At 40.5% G+C, this 22351-nt stretch overlaps 2 protein-coding genes across 6 annotated transcripts in view; one reads left to right on the top strand and one right to left on the bottom strand.

Moving 5' to 3' along the window:
* The window catches only part of ift80 (intraflagellar transport 80 homolog (Chlamydomonas)), a 44098-nt gene extending 21997 nt beyond the window's left edge, over positions 1-22101 (bottom strand). Inside the window, exons 1-8 of one of the 5 annotated variants that reach the window (XM_067594886.1) lie at positions 21840-22101; positions 21561-21622; positions 21027-21250; positions 17310-17420; positions 17075-17143; positions 14099-14208; positions 10179-10268; positions 9956-10093 (exon numbers count right to left, since the gene is read on the bottom strand). In XM_067594886.1, coding sequence (XP_067450987.1) covers positions 9956-10093; positions 10179-10268; positions 14099-14208; positions 17075-17143; positions 17310-17420; positions 21027-21250; positions 21561-21595 — 777 coding nt within the window. In that variant the 5' untranslated portion in view covers positions 21596-21622; positions 21840-22101. Of the gene's footprint in view, positions 1-9955; positions 10094-10178; positions 10269-14098; positions 14209-17074; positions 17144-17309; positions 17421-21026; positions 21251-21560; positions 21623-21737; positions 21799-21839 lie in introns of those variants that run through there. The other 4 variants (XM_067594887.1, XM_067594888.1, XM_067594889.1 and 1 more) reach the window with 4 other exon arrangements.
* The window catches only part of LOC137186186 (caspase a-like), a 198079-nt gene that overhangs the window by 13501 nt on the left and 162227 nt on the right, over positions 1-22351 (top strand). The window lies entirely within an intron of this gene.

Below are 22351 nucleotides of genomic sequence, written 5' to 3'. Positions count from 1 at the left end.
GTTTTTAGCATGAAACAAGACTTCTGCTCCAAGTGTTAGAGGTACTTGTTTATCTCAGTGTAACATGACAAATTTTGGCAACAAAGCCCAAGATTGCTGTTTCAAGCTTATGATATTATGTACAATTTGTACATTGGTGAAAGGAGAGCTATATTACTTGTTAGTTTAGCACTGTGCTAATGGGCTAGTGGGAGCTGGTGGGAGCCAACCTAGTCCAGGGTTAACAGTCTTACATAAATCAGAACAGCTGGCAGACTCTCTGCAAAGCCAGCTGGCTTCAGTTTGCCTGTGTGTCTGTGTGCAGGACAGAACCTGGCAGTGCAGGTTCAGAGTGTAAATCCCTGCACATAATAAACACAACACACATGTCTGAGCGTAATGGACACTAGACATATACAGGTATCTAGCTGTAAACAGACAGAAAATGCTGACACAAATGTACTCTTCAGGACAAAACCCGTTCCCAAACCAATGGTGTGAGATGAAAAAAGTGAAGGAGAGTGAAACTAAAAACAAAGCCGTTTGTTTTGGGGAAAGGAGGAGTTTTGGATGAGGGTTCATCAATCTCTCAGCAGATTAGGAGGCCTTGTAAATGTCAGCTTGCAGTGACCCCTCCATGGGGGATGGGGTTGACTGTTAGGATAAGGGCAGGCTGGGCCTATGTCTGACTGGTCAGACCTATGTGTGGGAACTCCTCTGGCTGGGAATTGGCCTCTTAGATGGTCTGGGGTGATCCAAAACACCACACCTTTTCTAAGAGCTGACAGTTACAGTTTCACTCAGCTGCCACCTATCTGTATGTAATGTCACTTCACTCTGTATGTTATATCCTATACCATCAAAGTGACTGTGTTTCTAATAATTAATAAGTTGGGGTTTTTTTTAAACTGTATTACCTAGAGAAAAATCATTTTCAAGACTGGTGAGGTATACTGTCAAGATGCTCTGTACCTTGTAATGAAGCTTAACCCCTGTATTACTCTACACACTATCAAACAGAATGAGGACTTGGGCCCATAGAACAGCTTCTTTCAAGTGTGCCATTGCACTGCATAGTCTAAACTTCCACAATTAATCTAAGATTAATACACACAGCTACACACACCGTCAACACTAACGAATCACCAAAGAGGTGCTGCTGCATCACCTTGATACAAGGCTGCGATCTAAACGAAACTATACACAGGAAATATTATTGTTACCTGAGGTTTAACTTTGAACTTTTAACCTTTGATGCACCCCCTCAGGTAAGCTGATAGTGAAATGGGCAAAAATAGTCCCTCAAGGAATGTGTGACCTTGTGATTACAAGAATTACAGCAAATTCAACCAATCCCTCAGTTGAGAGCTTGTAATTTTTAATAACTGACATAACATTTCTATGACTCTAATTTATAGGATGCCTGAATATATTTAAAAATTTTTCTGCTTATGTGGGACTTTATGTCCTCAAATGTCTTTTTTTAGTCTCTCTGTTTTGGTTTTGTCTTCAAAAATGATGTTTAATGAACAGATATGCATATATTAAACTACTTAATTTTATTGCTTTGTAGTATTGTTGCGTTATGACCTCTTACTCAATACAATGTATATTACCGACGTTTAAAGTACCCAATAAATGCTAAGTGAACCTGCTAACAGTTATAGTCTCTGCATGCATTATCGCTCTGCATGCTGCACAATAAACCATTTGCATTCCCTGCCTCTGCAATAGCACACAACAACTATAGCCATCTTATAAGCCCATTTCTAAACATAGCCCAGTGAGAGGAGCTCTGCACTTGACTGGGCTAGAGAGATACAGAGTCTGGGCCTGGGACGAGTGTAGAGTGACACAAGTTGGAGCTCTGGCAGTGTGAGAGGAAACAGAGAGGAGAGAGGGGTGGGTGGGTGTGTGAGGGGGAGCAAGACAAACTAGAAGATAGCGAGAGAGAGAGGGAGAGGGGGAGAGAGAGAGAGAGAGAGAGAGAGTAATGATCTACACATGGTTTCATGCTGGAGCCTCAACATAGTAACCATAGACACATGCTGGGGCCTCCTGGGACTCATCAGCAGGACACAGCTGTGAGCTGGACAGCAGAATTCTATTAGCACCAACTATGCACACATGCGCTTGCAAACTCTCTCTCTCGCTCGCTCGCTCGCTCACACACACACACACACACACACACACACAGGTAATTTAGGTATTTGACTGTGTTTTGGCATGCTACACGGGGCACAACACATTAGACCCTTTACCCTACAACGGACCTACTACACCACTGAAGGTAGGTCTGGAATATACTGATCACTTGATCGGGTTAGTTTATCCAGACACAGATTGAGAAGTCTGAAAATATTTTGCCAATGACCCCAGACGAGTTTCTATGGGATCTCTACAAACACAAAGAGTTTATTTTGCACTGACAAGCACTCCTCTCAACTGCTCTTCAATGGGTTATGTAATACCTGTTGATAACAGCTAGTCTAAACTTTATGGGGTATTCTAGGTCTTAATTTCATCCTGACACCTTGGCTAGTCATCTATAATGTGAAAATCACATATGCCCATGAATTCAGGTCTCATATGACTTAAACAAATACAGGTATCCATATAGCAATAAAAACACACACATTAAGCTAAGTGCATACATACGCATATGTGATGACAAGCCCATTACTTCTCTGCGGAGGAGAACATATATAACAAATTATGCCGAATGAGGGAACCAGTCAATAAATTAGTCAACGTCAAAGCGTAGCACCATTCGGATCCATGTGGAAGCCAACAGAAGGGGGGAGGAACCCTGGGGAGCAGCCAAAATTAAACCCTTTCAAATCATCCTTTTCTGGACCTTGGTCCATTGCCTCCAGCCCAGCCCTAGTCCTCAATAACAGCCCTTAATGAACTCTGGGTTGGCAGTAAAGCTTGAAGTGATACCCCAGTTCCACACATGCTCTGCTTTCACTTATTTGTGTGCACCACCAAAGCCCTTTATTTGCTCCCTGCCTTCGTCACTCAGTATCACCCTCGCTCCTTATACCGTTTTATCCCTCTTTCCTCTCTTTCTCCTTCTTTCTCTCTGTGAGTGTGACATGTTTGTCTAGCTAGTGGAGGTAGTGATTTAGTGCTGCTAAGAATGATGACTCTGCCAGTGGGCCTGGCAGGGCACTGTCTCACTGTCATACGCTTACTCCAGCCGTGGGGGCAGGGAAGGAGAGGGGGAGAAGAGAAGGGAAAAAAAGGAGAGGGACGAAAGCAGAGTGAGAGAGAGAGAGAGAGAGACTTGAGGGAAAGAGAAACCACCGTCTTTTATGGAGACCAATCCTCCAAGCCTCGCTGCCTAGGCCAACTTTACAGGATATATTGGACAGTTCCACACTACCCCGCCCCCCACCCTTCCAACTGCTCTCTTTTCTCAGCTCTTTTTTATGCTCCCCTCCTTTTTGGTTTCCAACAAGGCAAGCCTTTAGCCGAACTCTGGAGAGGTGTAAAAGTAATACCATGTCAACAAGTGCCTTTTACTCTAACCCACTTTACGCACTCAGGCACCGGCTCAAACACACACACATGAGCTCGCACTAAAAAAATTGGGGTCAATCATCTGCAAGAAGGACTTTAGTATACACTGTTCCACAGGCTGTGCCAGAATAAGTTCAGAAACACAGAAAACCTAAGCCTGTTCGGCACAAAGGACCTACAATACAAAGGAGAAACCATTATCCTCACATTCTGGTTGGGAAACTAATGAGCTCCTTGGGATGACAGATTAAGTCTACATGCAAGTACAGCATCTTACACTTTTACACTGTTCACACCCACTAGGACAGGCCTTGGTGGGCCTGGCAACCTCATCAACATGTGCTAAAAGGAATTGGTAAAATTATTCATATGAAAACAAGAGAGAGAAAACAGTGGAGGAAGAAAACTTAGAAGGGTGATATAGACCCCAATTGCCCTTTTCAGAACTTGTGCTCTCTTCCTACCACTGCAGTTCACGGTGTACAGAGGGAGCAGCCTCACTACAGCAAGAGAACAGAAAGGAAGAGTGCAGAAAGCATGAAATAGCATGCAAAAGTGCAGATTTGTAAAGGGAGGGAGGGAGGGAGGACTAAGCAAGTGGGGGGAGAGAGAGTGAGAGAGAGGAGAAGCCCTGCCCAGTTGCCTGGGGAGAAAACTGCTCTGCTGCTGACTCAGGACTCTCTTTGTTTGACAATGCTCCCTCGCTCTTGCTCTCTCTCTCTCCCTGTTTCACACACACTCACGCTCTCAAACTTACTCTTCTTTTTTGAGACACTCAGTCACCATCTTTTTCTCATGTGCACATGGCGTTTCTTTGTCAGACTTGCACCAATTATTTCACTCTGACTTACTCGTCATCGTCTCTCCTGTGTAACCCCCCCCCCCCCCCCCCCCGCTGTTTTTCCACCCACTATTCTCTCTCTCTGTCTCTTACTTTTTTGCCTTTTCCCTTACTGTGCAGTGACATTTTTCTCCATCTGCACTACTGTATACTAAAAAGTCCCCTTCTCATGTGATGAAAACAGATAAAGGCGCACAGTCTAATAAATTTACAGTGGTTTCTTTAGCCTTTTCATGCTCCACTAACAGTGGTTCACGATCAGGACCAGAACTCTGGGCCGTTTTATTCTCTTCCAGCAGCGGCGATTTCCAGATGTTGGCTGGCCAGTGGTTGGCAGCAAACTGCCAGCACAGGCTCAGGTATATGCTCCCCAATTGTGGAGGGGAGTAAAATGGTAAAATGTTAGAAGGACTCGTTGACAAGACAGGGGCAGTTAGGGAGAATGTTTCATGTCACAGAGGATGACATTTGACAAAGAGCAAAATAAGATTGACTGCTGGCAGGTTAACGGACAGTGAAAAGTGATTGACTCTGAGAGAAAGTAATGGTTTGGCAGCTATGAGGATGGCAGACAAAGATCCTATAGAGAATGAGCATGTAAGTTAAAGAGGGAAGGGAGGAGAAGAGAGAGAGAGAGAGAGAGATGAGAGAGAGAGGAGAGAGAGAGAGAGAGGAGAGAGAGAGAGAGAGAGAGAGAGAGAGAGAGAGAGAGAGAGAGAGAGAGCGAGAGAGAGAGAGAAGCAATGGGGATTCCAGCTGGACATGGACCCATTCCCAGAGTGGCAATGCTGAGCAAGGCTCACAAAGACCCTAAGAGGACCCCCCCGGACTCCCCCAGAAAAAGGGAGGTAGACACAGCCTCGGGGAAGGCAGGAGGGAAAAAGGAGCCAATGGGGAAGCACTGATAAGCACGAGGTAGACCAACACACCCTGACACAGGGAGGAGGGAGGCATGTGCAGCAAAAGGAGGAACGATAGAGAAGAGAGAATTCCCTCTTCAAGAAGGAAAGCGGGCTTGTATCTCACAGACAAAGAGGCAATTAGGAAGAAAATGATGTAGATAAATCTCTGATTTAAGTCCGTACAGAATAGCTGTTAGACCAATGTACAGGCACAAAGTACTCAGGATGGGTGGACAGATAAGAGAAGAAGCAGTTTCTTTCAGATACAGTGAAGCTGGCAGAAAATCACAGCTAGATAGAGATAATAAATCATTGATTGTCATGATTGTGGGCCATTTGGCTGTTGCATGAAATAACAGAGTATCCACAAGTAGATACCAGTGGTTTTACACTTTTTACAAACCCTACTCTTGAAAATAACGCTGCCATTATGAGCAATAACTTTGATACATGATTTATAGCTACTCATCTCCCAAAACTTTGAGAGTGTGACTGTTGTTATCACATTGTGGAAGGAAAAGTGCAAGCATGTACAGTGCACTCATAGGAAGGAGATATTTTAGTTATTACACGTAACATGGCTGTTGGTGAAGTTAACAGGGCTCAGTGTGAGGATAACATAACAAACATCTAATGATCCTAACTAAGCTACTAACTAATCTACAAAGTAGACTGCAGAAAGAGGAGGGGACAGGAGAGGGGATTCGAGGAGGTGTACATTGGCTTATCAGCAGGAGAGTGACAGGAACCTGGATTGGACAAGGCTAAGCTCGGCCACGACTTCAGTAAGACCGGTTAAAGCAAACCAGTAGAGAGGGCAACAGTAATCACAGAGTTCAATCACGCCTGGCTCTAAGCCCTGACTGAGCATCAAACTAAGCAGAAGGGCAGTGAAATAAATAATCATCAAAACCTTGTGCCTTTGAACTAGAAAGCTGCGTTCAAGCTGTCTTGACAGCATACTGAACTTCTATCAACTCTAGGAACAATGTCCTGCAGTCTGACCTCGCAGTAAGCAAAGCAGAATTTTATTTTCTTTGATCAGTGAGGTTTCTCAAACACAGAATTCATTTGTGTTGACCAGAGAAAATCCCTGGAACTTAACTTGTCATCATAAAGTGGAACTCATAAAAACTGAAAGACTGTAAAGGAATCATTAAAAGCTAAACTAAGCAGCTCTTACATTTATGTATGTGAGCATGGGTGTACAGTTGAGAGAGAAAAAACAAGTGCAGGGGAGAGAAGGGGGAGAAGGGGGGGGGGGGGGGGGGGGAGAAATGGCGGAGAGAAAGAAGCGAGAGGGTGCTTGCCTGGCACAATGAGTCCTACTTGTTAGCCAGTGACAGTGTCAGGGATCGTGACAGGGTCCAGACGCTAGACACCAGCTGCAGCACCTCGTAAATAGACTGCTGTCTCGCAGGCACATTTGCACGGCAATGGTTGTGCACAAACACACACACACACACAGACACACACAGGCATGTGGGCACATGCATATACTATGGAGCCACACAGACAGACACTGATTTATTGTCTCTCCCAAATCTTGTAAAAGGGACAGTGAACCTCTTTGTGTCTTGTGTCCTGTTAAAGATCCTGTAAAGAGAAAAAGTACTCCACACACAAGAAGTCCTAACTCAACAAAATCCCAACTAAAGTAATTAAATAGGTATTAATAATACAATTGTGTATTTAATTATAACTGAATTCAAAAAAAGAAAACAAAATTTTATGTCAATGGATGACTTGCTGGAACTACAAGACTATTCTTTCCCAGTACTTTTTCCTCAATGTAAACTTTGCGTGTGTGTGTGTGTGTGTGTGTGTGTGTGTGTGTGTGTGTGTGTGTGTGCGTGTGTCTTCACCCCTCCCTCCACGGTGATAATGAGGGGGGTAACACACTACATCTACCCTGTGGTGTGCCGAGGAAGAAAATGTGGAGGAGAGAGAAAGGAGTAGGAGAGAGTTGAGAGTTTAGGGCGAGAGGAGAGCCGGGCTGGACGGGAGGTGAAGGGGTTAAATGCGCGGGACTGATCCTGCTGAGCCAGCAGCAGTACGTTAAAGTGCAAGGTTTCATTGTAGCAGATACAAAATGAAACTCCTTCCCATTAGTCCCGCTAGTAACTGAAAAGGCTCTTCGCGAATGCTTAACCCTTACTGCACCGCAAACAAACCACAGCACCAACACAGGTAAAGCCCTCATAATTGGTCAATGGCTTCTGTGTTTGTGTGTAAACTCAAATGCACAGTTATTATAGTACAGAGCCCAACTGTGCTCATGAATTCAAACTGCCTAACTTGATGCGTGAGGAGTGTACTGTATGTCTACATTCACACATAGAAAGACACTTAAATGGAGTGACCCATGAGGGTGAATTTCTTTTTCTAAACTCTTTTTCTCTTTCTCTGCCCCCCCCCCCTCCTAGCCCCCCCTCCTCTTCTTGAGCAAGCCTCCCACGCCATGCTACAGTACACACAGTCTCTGAGGGGCTTTAGGGAGGAGAAGGCAAGCATACCCTTCCTCCAGTTAGAGTAGGGCAGAACCATAATCATCATAATTATCATCATCATCACACTGCCTTAACTGAGGCACACCACAGCAAAGCAAGTGGTGCAATGACAAAACAATGGAACAAATCAACCACGTAAACAAACCCATAATAGGGGGCGTAAGGTGAATCGGGTCATTACAAAAAATAAAAGGAGCACGTTGTACGCAATTCTTCTTGTTATAGTTTTAATAGCACACTCATTTTTATTTTTGTTTAGACTGAGAAAATGGATACAAGCTGGCTTCATTTGAATGATTACATCAGCTCACAGCTATAATCTGGCAATTGTTCCGAAAAACTACTGTAAACCCTGGTTCAGAAAACCAAAAGTAATGCTAAAGGCTGAGGGATTTCCCCAGTCTTCCTTCAAACATTCATACTCAACGCATGATATTAATGTAACCTCTCCAAAACACGTACACACACACACACCTTGCCCTTCTGGAGAAGACATGTGTTGGCTCAGACCTCTCTCCAGCCCATTTGTTTTAGTGCTCCAGAAAAAAAAGCCATTTGATCCTAAATAAATCAAAATGGAGCATGAAATGCCTGGTGATCAGCACACAAGAACCCAGCCCCGGCTGTTTGTTTTCATTACAACAGGTCTGATGGAGCAAAACACTGACATCTCCACGTAAAGAAGCCCTAAAACGTCCCATGAGGGCAGAGCAGCGAACAAATAATATTGTTTCTGGCCAAACGTTCAGCAATAATAAAACAACAATTACCATTCATCATTCTCTCATTTCCCCTCTCATTACAACTCCAGTTACCATCAGCACCAGGTAACATGAACATGTGGCTTAAAGCTGAATGTGGTTTACAGAGATGAACAATGTATAGAAAGCACAAGGTATATAATGGCCTACATAATATAAACCACACTGCACTGGAACAGCTAACAGTGAACCACAGATACTGTGTGTTTCAGGGAAAAGGATGTAACTGACTATAACTCATAAATGTTGTATTGATAAATGAGCATGAACAAATAAGATAAACAAAACAGAAATGCATACTATCATATGTGGAAAGTACATGGACTCCAGAAGCTCTACAGTAGTATATATCTTTCAAAGCATGTCATGGGCAGCTGCTTATAACTACATTCAAACTACTTTTCTTCATTCAACTTAGAAGCATTCTGAGCTCTTGTCACTAAAGATGATGGCTTATACCCATTTTACATCAGACTTCTAATGTCAGAAACGTCAGAAATGTCAAAATATTACAATGTGATCAACAACTGTATACAAAATCAGGGATGAGACCTTGGTTAAACTGTGATTAATTTAGGATCAACGTACTTACAACATTTTGTTTTATGCAGTCTTGTGTCATCTAACATGGTGAACGTAAAATGTTGACAGAATTGTTCTTGGTGTTAATATAAGGTGATAGCCACCAAAGATATTCTTTTTGTGTGAGGCTGTATGAATTACTTCTAACATGAAATAATGCTGCATCTGAATAATTCTATCTATTCTGACTAACAAGCAGAACTTTAACAAGGTAACAGGAAGTTATCACTGGAATTACACGGTGCAACCTATGAATGAAAACATCTATTTCCTTGTCACACTATTGCACATGATTGCCATCAACGTTTTAACATTCCTTGGTCATGTGTGTGAAAGGGGGAATTACAGTGAGGACTAAAATTGCAATGTAAATGCAAGTGTGTATTTGTGCTGGTAGTGAATTGAGTGTAGCTGAAAGTGCAAAGCAATATTGGTTTTTGGATAATTTAATACCAACTAATGTGGCACATGACTTGTATGTCCTGCTTTCAGTAAAGCAAAGCTTCATTACACAAAAATACTAAAAATAATTGAATGAATTCATCAAGTCTGAAACTCAAAGAGGTCAGTAACATAAATATTTATAAAGTTCAGCAATATTTTTATCTCCCAGTTAATCTTATTTCGATGTACTAAGCTACTGCTACATCTTTTTAGACTCAGTCTCTCCTCCTCCTGCGTGTGTTTTTTGCAGATAGGCAAGAACTTCCACATTTCATATATGAACGACAAGAGCATCTGTAAGTTTCTACAACTGCTGACATACCATTGAAGTGACTGCTATTGTGAGCGTCATGATGGGACAAAACAATTCAAAAATAAAGCACTGATGGAAGGTAAAATGGCTTTCCTTACTCCAGTCTTATCACAGAGCCGCAGGGTGTTGAAGGAGCCCATGGCAAACACTTCTCCATCTGGAGCCCAGGACAAAGAGGTGACTGGGTAGTCATGAGACGATGACGAGTAAAGAAGACGGCCAAAGCTGTCCCATACCTGTTGAAGAGGGACAAAGACTGAAAAGTGTAAAACAATTTAAAAGATCCAGTGACATCCAAAAGTATACCCAAACACTGCTCACCTTGTATTTACAGTCCTCTCCACCTGACAGTATGAGGTCATTGACTGAATTCCAGTCCACCTTCAGAATGACCCCATCATGAGCTTTCCACTAGAGAGAGACAGATCACAACAAAGTTATGCATAGATCTCACACCTCTAACACTGCTATCACAAGTTACTGAGCAACTTGTGTCACAGATAATAACATTACATACAAGTTTCAGTTCATTTTTCTCTCTCAAGCTCACTCTATCTTGATTGCTTACTTGTGTGTTCTCCCTCACTCTCTCATGCTCGCTCTCTCTTTATGTTGCTCTTTTTTTTTTCTTTTTTTTTTTTTTTTTACACTGGAGTGGCAGTATATAAATGTTGTTGTTGTTTGTTTATCCTCACATTCACAATGTTCACTAAAGCCACACAGCATCCAACCCTTGTTCAACCCTGGTTTACTGAAGCATGTTGACCCATTCAGACAGACCACAGACACAGTTAAAACCCGTATCACTGCGTTGGTCTCAAAGGGGTCTCAAGGGAGGTGATGAAATTGGGCATGTGTGTGTGTTGGTGCCCGCGCATGCGTATGTGGTAATAGCTGAGAGAGAGAGAACAAAGAGTTGAGAAGGCGCATATAAAACTCTCCGCTGTTTATTTAAGGTCCCAGGCGCCATTCAGCTTCAAGAATAATAATAAACGAATGTATACATGAACAAGAAAAATTCTCACTGGTGTGCAAGGTCCTCAGTGATGCAACCTTCCCTTAAAGCACTCTAACACATATAGATCTATTGCATTTTTGTCCCTGTTATTTAGCCCCTGTATAGCAATGCAAATCAATTAACGGCAAGTTTCATTTATAAAGACCTGGCAAGAGGCAAAGGGCATTGTGATGCCAGGTCCAGCAAGGCTGGGATCTTCCTAGTGGTACTGGCAGGTAGTGGCACCTTAGTGGCAGCTTGTGGCACCTCAATGGCAGCCTGTGGCACCACAGTGGCAGCCTGTGGCACCACAGTGGCAGCCTATGGCCCTCTGTTGGCAGTTGAAAGACTCGCTGTCAACTAGGGCGGAGCCAAATTTCGTGGTTTATTTTTACGACAGGTCAGCAGCCATAAGTCCATTTTAGAATGGTTGTTGAGCAACCACGTACTATTTTTTTGTTTTTCATTCATTTTATGTAATTAATTCCGCAGAGGAGGTTATGATTTTGCCAGTTTTGAAATAAAGATGAATACAAATACACTCTTTACTAATAATTACTTTTACTTTTTGTCATAACAATCAGCTACAATAATTGAAAACAAATCCTCAATCTTATTACTGTAAGAGTGACATTGTATTACGTTGACACAATTGCGTAAACACAGGTTTAAACGTAATTGAGCAAACATAAGTTTAGTATATTCTTATTTAATTGCTATATATCATCTTGTTTACACATATTTAGTGGTTACAGTAATGTTAAGTTGATATCATGATATCAAGTATTCCAGCTAGTGCCACTAACTGCCACAGGAGTGCCACTAACTGCCACAGGAGTGCCACTGGCTGCCACAAGAGTGATTCATTTGAGATGTAGCTCAGCACTGTATGTCAAGTTTTTCTAGTCATAAATGTATTATAAACATTGTTTTCGGTTAGCTGCCTATTCAAATTTTGAAAGTTTAGAGTGTAAAAGGGTTCCATTATTATGGAAGTATATGATGACCATTCCCATGCTCAATTATGTCTCATAAGTTGTTGCAGCAATTTTTGGGTTGATAAAGTTTGGTACAAAATGTAACCATTTTTGACCAATGGAAAATTGATAAAAATGACCAAAAATCCTTCCAAAATACCACATTAAGACCCAAAGACCTTGAGGACCACCATAGGAAACATTTGACATTTGGAGGTTTCTGTAAGAATTGCATTTTCAGTGATTGGATGGCGAGCACTGTTCTAGAAATTGCTTAGAAACCCCCTTATTGTCAATATACCTAGGAAAGCCATACATCCTCTGAATACCCTAGGTCTGTAGTTTGTGGCTGTAAACTTTCATGAGGCTGTGATTTTCCTAGAGATCACAATAGGTCATTTTATATGGTGAGGTCAAGTTTCAAAAAATGGTCTCACTACAATGAAATGGCTACTGTGGGGACTAATATCATCACACATGAATACAAGTGGGCTCATTGAATCCACAAGAGTCTCAGTTTTCCAGTCGTACCCAAATTATGCATTTCCAAGACTGTTAAGGGATCCCCAGAAATATTCAAGTACACCATTTTTAGAATAGGCGAAAATAACACATTTATACTGCACAATAAAAATGCCATGGTTTTTGCCCAAAACACCATGGGATTAGCATAAAGTGGGCATATTTTTAAAGGGGAGACTCGTGGGTACCCATAGAACCCATTTTCATTCAGATATCTTGAAGTGAGAGGTCAGGGGACCCCTTTGACCATGCCTGTTTTTCCCTTGCCAAAATTTAGCCTAAATTTGGAGTGTTATCCAGCCTCTTCCTGACAAGCTAGCATGACATGGTTGGTAACAATGAATGCCTGGATGCCGTCATCTAGTTGCAGATGATACCAGAATCTTCACTCTAGCATTAAGACAGAGCCCACTACAGCCTCTGAAAGACAGTAATGTCAGCAAAGGACACCCGCATCTTTGTAGAGTTTAAGAGGTTAAGTAGCCTACATGTTATTTATACTTTTTTTTTTTTTAAATTAATGTAAGCAATGTGGGTGTGGGGCAAGGAATAAATCAGCCCAACATTTTCTGGGTTTTCCTCATAACTTCAGTGAAGTTCAAACACAGCTCAGTCAAGCCATCACACCGTGTTCACACAATTATGTTTACATAACACAATTTCACTCTTAAATAAAATGGAGGATTTGTTTTTCATTATTATAGCTGATTGTTATAAGTGATTATAAAAGTAATTATTAGTAAAGGGTATTTGTGTTCCTTTTTATTTCAAAACGGGCAAAATTATAACCTCCTTTGTGGAAGTAATTACATAAAATGAATGAAAAACAAAAAAGTAGAACATGGTTGCTCAACAACCATCCTAAAACAGACTTACGGCTGCTGACGTGTCGTGAAAACAAAACAGGAAATTTGGCCCCACCCTAGTTAACAGTGTGTCTTTCAGCTGCCAACAGAGTGCCACAGGCTGCCACTGAGGTGCCACAGGCTGCCACTGAGGTGCCATAGGCTGCCACTGAGGTGCCACTGTCACTGAGGTGCCGCAGGCTGTCACTGCGGTGCTAAAAGCTGCCAATGAGGTGCCACTACCTGCCAGTGCCACTAGGAAGATCCTGGCCTCTCTTGCCAGGTCATTGGCACTAACAAGGCAAACAGAGACAAGTGAAATGAAACTGCTCATTAAATACTGTAGTGGTGACTAGGCAGATTATTATTAATAATCTTTTCATTATTAATATTTTTTCATTTCAATTTTTCAATTGTTCATTAAAACTTTTTTATGCAATGAGGAAAATTTGATCAGTTTATAAAGAGCTGTGCTCCATTTGTCTGCATTTTCACATTCATTTGAAGTCATTAATTCACCATGAAACTTTTGGACAAAGCAGCAGAATTCCTCAGTGTTGATATTGACTGATTTGTAAAAATTAAGCATATTATGGTAACATATGACATATACTCCATGTAGCCTTAGTATAGTAAAAGTTAACAATATTAATTTGGAGTCACTGGGTCATGTTACCAAGAAATGATTGAAATTAAATCCCATATGCAATGACCATAAATAGAGGTGAGTCACATGTGGTCTATGTATCAAGTTTTAACATGATTTTAAGTCAATTACCATAACTTTTAAAAAATAGTGTTTCAAAACTTTCATTCATTTTAATCTTAAGCAGCTACAAAAGATTTTTGACCTCTTAAAACAACAACCAAAGTACATAAGAATAAATAAAGTTAGTGCACCTGTATGACTTTAGCGCTGGGCTGCAGAGGCTTGATGACCAGCTGTCGACCTGATGTGTAAAGGATTCTGTCTGAGTCCGGACCCCAGGCCACAGAATACACAGGAGACCCTAGAGGATAAACAGAAAATGACAATTTGCATTATTTTCAACCCAAGAACAATTTATTGAGCTTCAGCGAATAATGTAAGTAAATTAATTTAGTGAACTCTGATACTTATCTTAGGTTATATTAAAAAGATGTGAATTTAAATTGTGTGTGTAAGAATTTCTCCCTCTTTTGTTGACAAACTAGGAGTTGATATGAACAATAGCTCTAGGATACAGCTTTGCTAATTCCTCCTCTCACATTCCCTCAGAGTCAGAGATCTCCTCATCATTCAGCCAATGAAACAGCACTTAGCTTGCAGGCACACCAGCTGAGCAAACCTGCCTAACCTCTACAGTGCACATGCGTTGGGGAAAATGTGCATATGAGTTGGGTTGTGGCTACGCGTGTGTGTAGGGGAGGTGGGCCTGACATTTAACCCTGCTCCAGGTGCATGTGGTTTCTCACAAATGCCAACTGGTCACATGATCTAAATCTGACAAAGGCGATGAGAGGGGTTGAGACAAGTTCCTCTGTACTGCCTCTTGCTCACTTCCAACCTCTTCCTAGAGCTCTGTCTCTCTTAAAATGGGTCATAGTACCCAAGGAGGACACACCTCACAGCCTGTTTTGGGCTCTAAGGAGAGGCAACACCTGCAGTGATCTGAGAGCCATGTGGATGATGGTGCATCCCTGTGGCAGTGCTATATATATATATATATATATATATATATATATATATATATATATATATATATATATATATATATATATATATATATATATATATACACATACATACATATCCAGGTGTTCTACAAATCTGTTGGTCTGTTCAGCAGCTCATTCTTCAAACAGCCAGTTAAGGGAAAATGTTCCTACATACTCGGGCTCAATTGCTGTTCTCTTGCCAAGTTTTCACAGCACCCGTCATTCAGCAGGAGTGTGCCATCCATTTCCCTAGAAGCCACCGTTCATCCACCACTCATCTCTTTTCTGTTTCACTACTGAGAAGAAATACTTAATAAGTCAAACAGCACAATGAATCAATTAATAAGTAAGCCATCTGTAATGTGAATGCTGGATAGAGAAATGTATCATTAGGAGTCTTTTTTTATGGCTTTTAATAAAACTCCACTGCTATAAAGCTTTGAAACTTTATGGTGCTTTTCATTTAAAAATAAAAAAAAAGGACTGGAAGACCGACTCTGCTTTTGGTTGTACTGAGCACAATTACATCCCAATAGGCCCAACACATTCACACCACACAAACACAAAGCCATGGAAAGAGACAAAAAAAAAACATTTCCTCCTTGATTGTCATTGTAAATAATCTGGCTTGAATAAAAAAGCAGCTTCAGCATAAAAAATGAATCTTGCAGATCGTTCAGCCTGCGTGCCAGTTCAAACACACATACATGAACGCAACGACCATGCACACACTTTTATAATGAAAGCATAATATTAAATGTAGAATGAAAGTCTGAAGAATAAAATCAAACAATATGTAAGGTGTGGCAATACATTTGTCATCTGGGACCTTGTGTGAGGGAGGACTTGCAAGGCCCATTTACAGGGGCGGTTAATCTAAGTCTGGTGTCAAACAGGAGCCAGATGAGGAGGTGAACTTGCGTGTCATAGCACTGAGAAGAAGAAATTATACACACAAATAAAGCTGAAGTTCTGAGCGCCTAGTATCTTTATCAGGTCTCGGCTTCTTGCTCTTTTTCTCTGTCACAAGAGACGCTTTTTTTAAACCAAAAGGGGCAAAAACAATCAGTACTATGCATATATGTGATAGAGAGAGACAGAGAGGGTGTAATTGGTGGTGGTGTGTTGTGTTGTGTTTACTAAATGCCTGCAGCTGGTTGGTCGGTGACTGGCTTCACATGGCTGCTGATGCCTGGCAGCTGCTATGGCTAAAACTCAAATAGTCCCCTTCTCACATGCACATTCAAATTATGTGAACCAAGATTTATATCTAGAAATGAACATGGACTTTAACCACTGTGCATACAGCTCTAGGGTTTGGGTTATTACTACTGTTTGTCTTAATATTTACAGTTGGTTACAAGTTACTTTATGATGGATGAGTTTATCCAGTAGACAAGATTGTGAACAGTGTTTGAGCTTTCATATTTATGTATGCACAAAAGTTTTAATGTGAAAATATTGCCTTAAGGTCGAAAAAATGTCAAATTCTTCACATAGTGGATTTAAAGTGATACGTTTAAACAATGACATGTTTCAAGGTTAAAGTCTATTTGTCTGTCATTTTCAATCTGCAAGTATACCAAGCTAGTGGCTAACTAACTCCTTGTCTGAAAAAAACAAGATGCAATCACCTACATCAAATACTAACACAAAGACTCTGCACTCGCCTGGTCTTTAAGAATATAATATTTTTCAAAAATAAAAATGATACAGAAACCATCTTTGGATGACATCGCTAGTTTCATATTGTGGTTTGGCCAACTCACTGAATGAGCGATCATTAGCTACAGCGACAGCTGTCATTTCAGGCTGCGTGTTAGAACATGTTAAGACTACACTATAAATAATGTAGACTATTATTAATATCAGCGCTAACGCAATTTGAAACCTGGACTCTTTAAGATTTTGATATAAAAATAATTGTTCAGCTCTACTTTTACCATTCAGTCTATCAAGCAAGGAAACTGTAACCAATATTGTGCTAGTTGCACACAGAGTAAATAATGAGTGCATAACAAATGAATGAGCTCTATTCCATTCATTAGTATTTGGTTCAATGATCATATATAAATTGTTTTGTGATCATTTATAATTATGAACAACAGTTTCCTGCAAGCACTAGTCACAGTTATGTGGCTTAAATTCAGTCAATTAAAGCTGGGTCTCTAGCCTTACCTTGGCTGGCTAGTGTTGAGCGCAGCATACCACTTTTGGACCAGATCTTGATCTGCCCATCCTCTCCAGCTATGCAGAAGTACAGAAACAGATCAACATGTATGTAACTGAATTTGAAAAAAAAATATAAAATTTTATTTAAACCTTTTTTTAAAAATTTAAAACAGATTAAGTTAGTATTTGATAAATGTCGATGAAAATATGAAGAAATCATGTATTTTTCTATCAGTCTTACCTGTGATGAGAGCAGTCCCATCATAGTTCCATCTGCCGGCCAAAACAGCTCCTTTGTGTGCTTCAACACTCTTCTCAATGCGCCCTATCTTGGAGGTCAGGTGGAACTTCCCTGCAAAGAGACGAAAAGAGGCTTACTATATGGAAGTTCCAAATTCAAGGTTGGGCTGGTGTAGGTGTACACAGTCACTGATTCAGGAACAGAAGTGTCTGCTGTAATTTACTGGCTACTGAGTGGATGCTGACTGACAGTGCCAGTCAAAAGTTTGGACACACCTTCCCATTCACTTCAATGAGAAAGTGTGTCCAAACTTTTGGCTGGCACTGTATATAGAGAACACAAAGACCAGGTTTCATAACTCTAAGTGATTCAGGTGGCTTGGTGAGGCAAATGGGCCAGACATTTTTTTTTTACCACATCCATTCCAAAACACATTTTTGAAGCTTGAAACTTTATAATCCAGCACTATAAATAATACATATAATAACTATCAATTCCCTAACACACAATTAGCAACAAAGCTATACTTTCTCCCAGCTAAATTATAAACTTACAACATGAAGCGGATGAGTAAAACTAAAGGGTTTCCGTTGGTTGAATTAGGGCAATTTTCTATTCGGTAGACGCGAAGGGTGATCAGGCATGGAGACAGTTATTGAAGACACTAGCCTAACATATACTTTGTGGCAGTGTGTATTAAAAAATTCTGAATGTTCTATGTAATTTCTGGTGGCCTAAAACTGCAAATCAGCATGCTACTGCTCTCTCCCATTTCTAAATTTGGAGATGCCAACAAAAGTGGATGTTACTGATCCAGCAGGTAGTGAATATAACAAGCATGTACAGCTCTCTTAGAGGACTCTTCAAATTTTAAAAATCTGTATTAAATTAATTGAAAAATATAATTTCTATTTTTGTTACATCCAAAAGTTCACTTACGTCATCAGTCACACTCAATCAATCACATCTATGTAGCCCAACATTATGTCTATAATGCTCTTGTGTGATGAATTGTTAGTGTGCTTTTTTATCTGGCAGATTTTTATTTTCATACTAGAATTTTATATATTCTTGAGATGCTATGTTAAGAAAAGCTCGATGAGTCATCTGTGTGAAATCTATTGTGACAACACGTTATAATTTCATGGGAGAAAAGAAGAACAAGATAGTTGTTCCAAACACAAGCCCCAGCAATATGCTTCATGCTTAATTTGGTCCTCTTTGAAACTAGTCTACTTCTATTCCACACAGGATCCTCTCTGGTAGATGTCAAATTATGCATCTAAACTATGCAATTATGCTTCTAAGCCACGGGGAAATATTAAGCATCCCAAAATAATGAAGTATACTTATTAATTAGATGTTCAATATTTTGTTTGTAGAGATCGAAAATAGAGCTATAAAATCTTAAACATTTATTTCTCACTCTATGCAACTGGAAAAAAGTCAACTGCATATGCACTATACAAAATACAGATTTAATATACTGGCACAGAAAAAAAGGTTTAGTAAACAAACCAAACTAGGAAAAGTGACAAAATGAATGCAGAGTCCTCCCACCCAATAAAACCCTAGCTTTTATGTACTTTCTTTTCAACTGTATTACACATATCTCTGAAAAAAGTATCCTGCACAGAATCCAAATTTAAAAAATTGCACCAAAATCTGTGTGATTGTCATGTTTTGATTTTTCTACAATAGCCAATAATTTATTTAAAAACAATAGCAAAATAAGGGTGACACTGATATGTGTTTAACTGTACCAAGGCAAGAAAGCAAAAGAAAGTTGCAAAAGTGAATCGTAACAGAGTTTTCACTACTCGTTGGTCTGCCAGAGAAAATTGCTGCCTCAGTTTGTGGGTGTGTTTATGCAACCCTACACTGCCATTAGTGTTGTGACCACACATTGCCTGCCATAACAGTTCATCCATATTCTGTGTGTTTATATCTAATATAGACCGAAGAAGAGACTTAAGCGACAGCAGATGCACTTCACACCGACTGCGCTGTCAAGTGAAATATTACTACAATCAGTGTTTCCCCTCGGATTTTTTTCAGCAGCGGTGCTGTTGTGCGCACGCAGAGCCCACGATGCCAGGACTCGCATTTGCCAACACCGGCATTGGATTAACTTAAAACTACCTTAGAACTGTTCCAGATAGGTTTATCCACGTCCACAGAGTCATGTGTGTGATAATTTACAGGAGCATTTGACACCAGAAGGGCTCTGGAGATCCAGAAAAGTGTCACTGTAATAAATGTCAAAAAATGAAATGCCTCAACACAGTCGGGGGGGTTGAGGGTTTTCCCACAAGAAAATTTGATGTTATTTGACTAAAAACTAAAAAAGCTGTTCCAGGTGTTACAGGACAGTGTGGAGGGCCCCTGCAAAGTCACAATATAAACTCAATAATATCTCACTGGAAACAAATCTAAAATGTCAGCAAAATAAATAATATTCCTGACATCAAAATACTGAGTGAAGTTTAGAAAGAATGAAGAACACAGACATCAGTCACTATAAGTTATTGATCCTGTCTTCTGTCCTCCTTCCTCTGCTACTGATGTGATTCACTACCATCAGGTACTGCTGGTCTGGAGGGGGGCTGCTGTCTCGGCCAGTAGCTAAGTTTACAGTAATTTGACTAGTTTTAATATACGTGGCAAACTACGCTAAACATTTACAGCAGCTACATACAGACAGCTTTCGTTTTAGCTTGTTCATAACACTATTAGCTTAATGAGTGTGCTGTCGTTGAACATACCGGTGGTGGATGGGACACTGCAGACATAGCAGGTAAAAATATTGCTTGTTTATGCTTGTTGAACAGGTGGTTTGATAAATTACTTTCATTGGCTTTTTACTTGCAAAGGTTTTATTGCACTTACAGTAACGAGAGTAGTTGTCGTCAACTCGAGTAAAACTTTCTCTTTCACTTCACCTGCTTCACTGTCTCCACCACAACCTCTCTGCTCTGCTGTTTGCTCTCTGTGTGTGTGTGTGTGTGTGTGTGTGTGTGTGTGTGTGTGTGAAAGAGCTGAGCCCTGCCCACGGTCAAACACAGACACAGAGTGCAGAGGGGAGGACAGAGAGCAGAGGCCATTCTCTCCCCACTAGCTCCAGTCTGCTGCTCGAAGTGGAGAAAGCGTGCATAGTTTGCATTCATTGTGATTATTATGCACAAAGTGAAATTTCAGCAGGAGCGTTCATCATTTAGCAGTGGCGCTGCACTGGTGATGGTGAAAGCCAAACAAAAACCAGAAAAGAAACTGCCTCACTGCCTCAAACATTGTGTTGTTTAGATCGAGATCAGTTTTTGTGCACAAGTATTAAACTGGTGGAGATGACTATGAAGAGCAACTTCTGAGTATATGCCTCATTCAACATATAATCAGGCAAGACACCGTCATCCTACTCAATATGAAAACCATACTGATGACAAATAAGACTAGAGGCATATCAAAGAGTAGTGAAAACTCTGTTAACAGTTATTATGTGCTGTTAGTTTAGTTAGCATATGACAATCTCTACTCTAAATCAACAAAGTGCTATTGAAACAAACATTTCCCTGTGAAGATATGACTGAAAAACAACCTGCCAGCCAGTTATGTGGCTGTTGACTGAATAAACAACTTGTGAAATAAAACTGACATATTGATTTAATGAGTGAACTCAGAAACCAAGCCGTGAAGAATATAGAGAATATAGAGACTTGCCATCAGTGCTGGTGAGGACGAAGATCTCTGCCTGGGTCTGTTTCTTGCCACCAACAGTTTTGGGGAACCAGTGCAGGTCAATGGGGTAAATGTCCTCTGCCAATCTGACAACAAGACTGGTCTCATTGGTCAACAAGTTCCACTTGAGGATCTGGTGGTCCTCACTGCATGAGTACAGCTCATCAGCTGTGGTCCAGCCAACACAACTCACAAGTTCTTTATGTGATCTACTATTAAGGAAAATGATCAAAATAAGTTATTAGGACAAGTATTTTAATTGGTCTTGTGAAATACCACGGTAGCTTCTGCAATAAATAGGGTCATGTGAAAAAATAATGAACAAGATTTGGTTCAAGTTAGGTGTTAGATATAACCAAGCAATATGAAGTAATCAATTACTACAAATCAATTACTACTTCCAATGGTACTAGCAATAATAATGATAGCAATATCAAAGTCTTTGACGTACATTTTAAACTCCACAGAAACACACACATAAGGTTTGATAGCTAAGACGTCATAAAAAGGATATGTTTGGGTTCCTTTAGCAGCGATGTTTTCAATCTCATGGTGAATGTTTGTGCTATTAACCCCTGCTGAGAAGATGAAATGGTCATTTAGATTAGTGACAGTAACTCACACAGTAAAGTTATATATTTCAGACTAATGTGAAACTACCTCATCAACATAAAAAATATAGAAGACTAAAACCTGCACGTATGAACCGTACCCCGTGAATAACGCGGGGTAGCTGCTACATGTTCCGATACCAGCAACGGTAAATGAAACAAGCGTCTGCAGTTGCTACGTTACCTGCCACTGTTGCTAACGTGAATCCTCGGCTGCCCCAGAGTCTTGCTTGTGACTTGAATGCTAACGTTAACTTGGTTTTCTGGTTATAATTGACATCGCTTTTTTATCGTTACAGACTTTACTGCAGGGCAGCCAACATGGCATGAGTGTCATGTACTCCAGCGAAAGATGCACATGTAGTCAATACAACAAGCCTGTTCATCTATAATAAGCAATTTGTCGCTAACGTTATCAAGGGCTAACTTTTGGTAGCCATTTAATGTGGGTCAGCTTCAAGAGTGAGTTCTCGCGAGAGTTGCAAATCTCACTTCCTTGACAACGGATATTTCGAATTATTTACAAGTACAAATAACATGTTAAATGAATGTATTAAATTGGGACTAATTAAAATCGAAAAAACTAACATTTATCGTCAATCTATCGAATAATAGTTCCTGATATGCAAAGTACTCCTCGGGGTGGGACTTCGTTCTAACTGTAACCAGGCAACCGTTTGAATACGTAGAAACAAC

Source organism: Thunnus thynnus, chromosome 7 (genome assembly GCF_963924715.1).
Source record: "Thunnus thynnus chromosome 7, fThuThy2.1, whole genome shotgun sequence".
NCBI lineage: Eukaryota > Metazoa > Chordata > Actinopteri > Scombriformes > Scombridae > Thunnus > Thunnus thynnus.
This window is presented reverse-complemented; position numbering and strand designations above follow the sequence as displayed.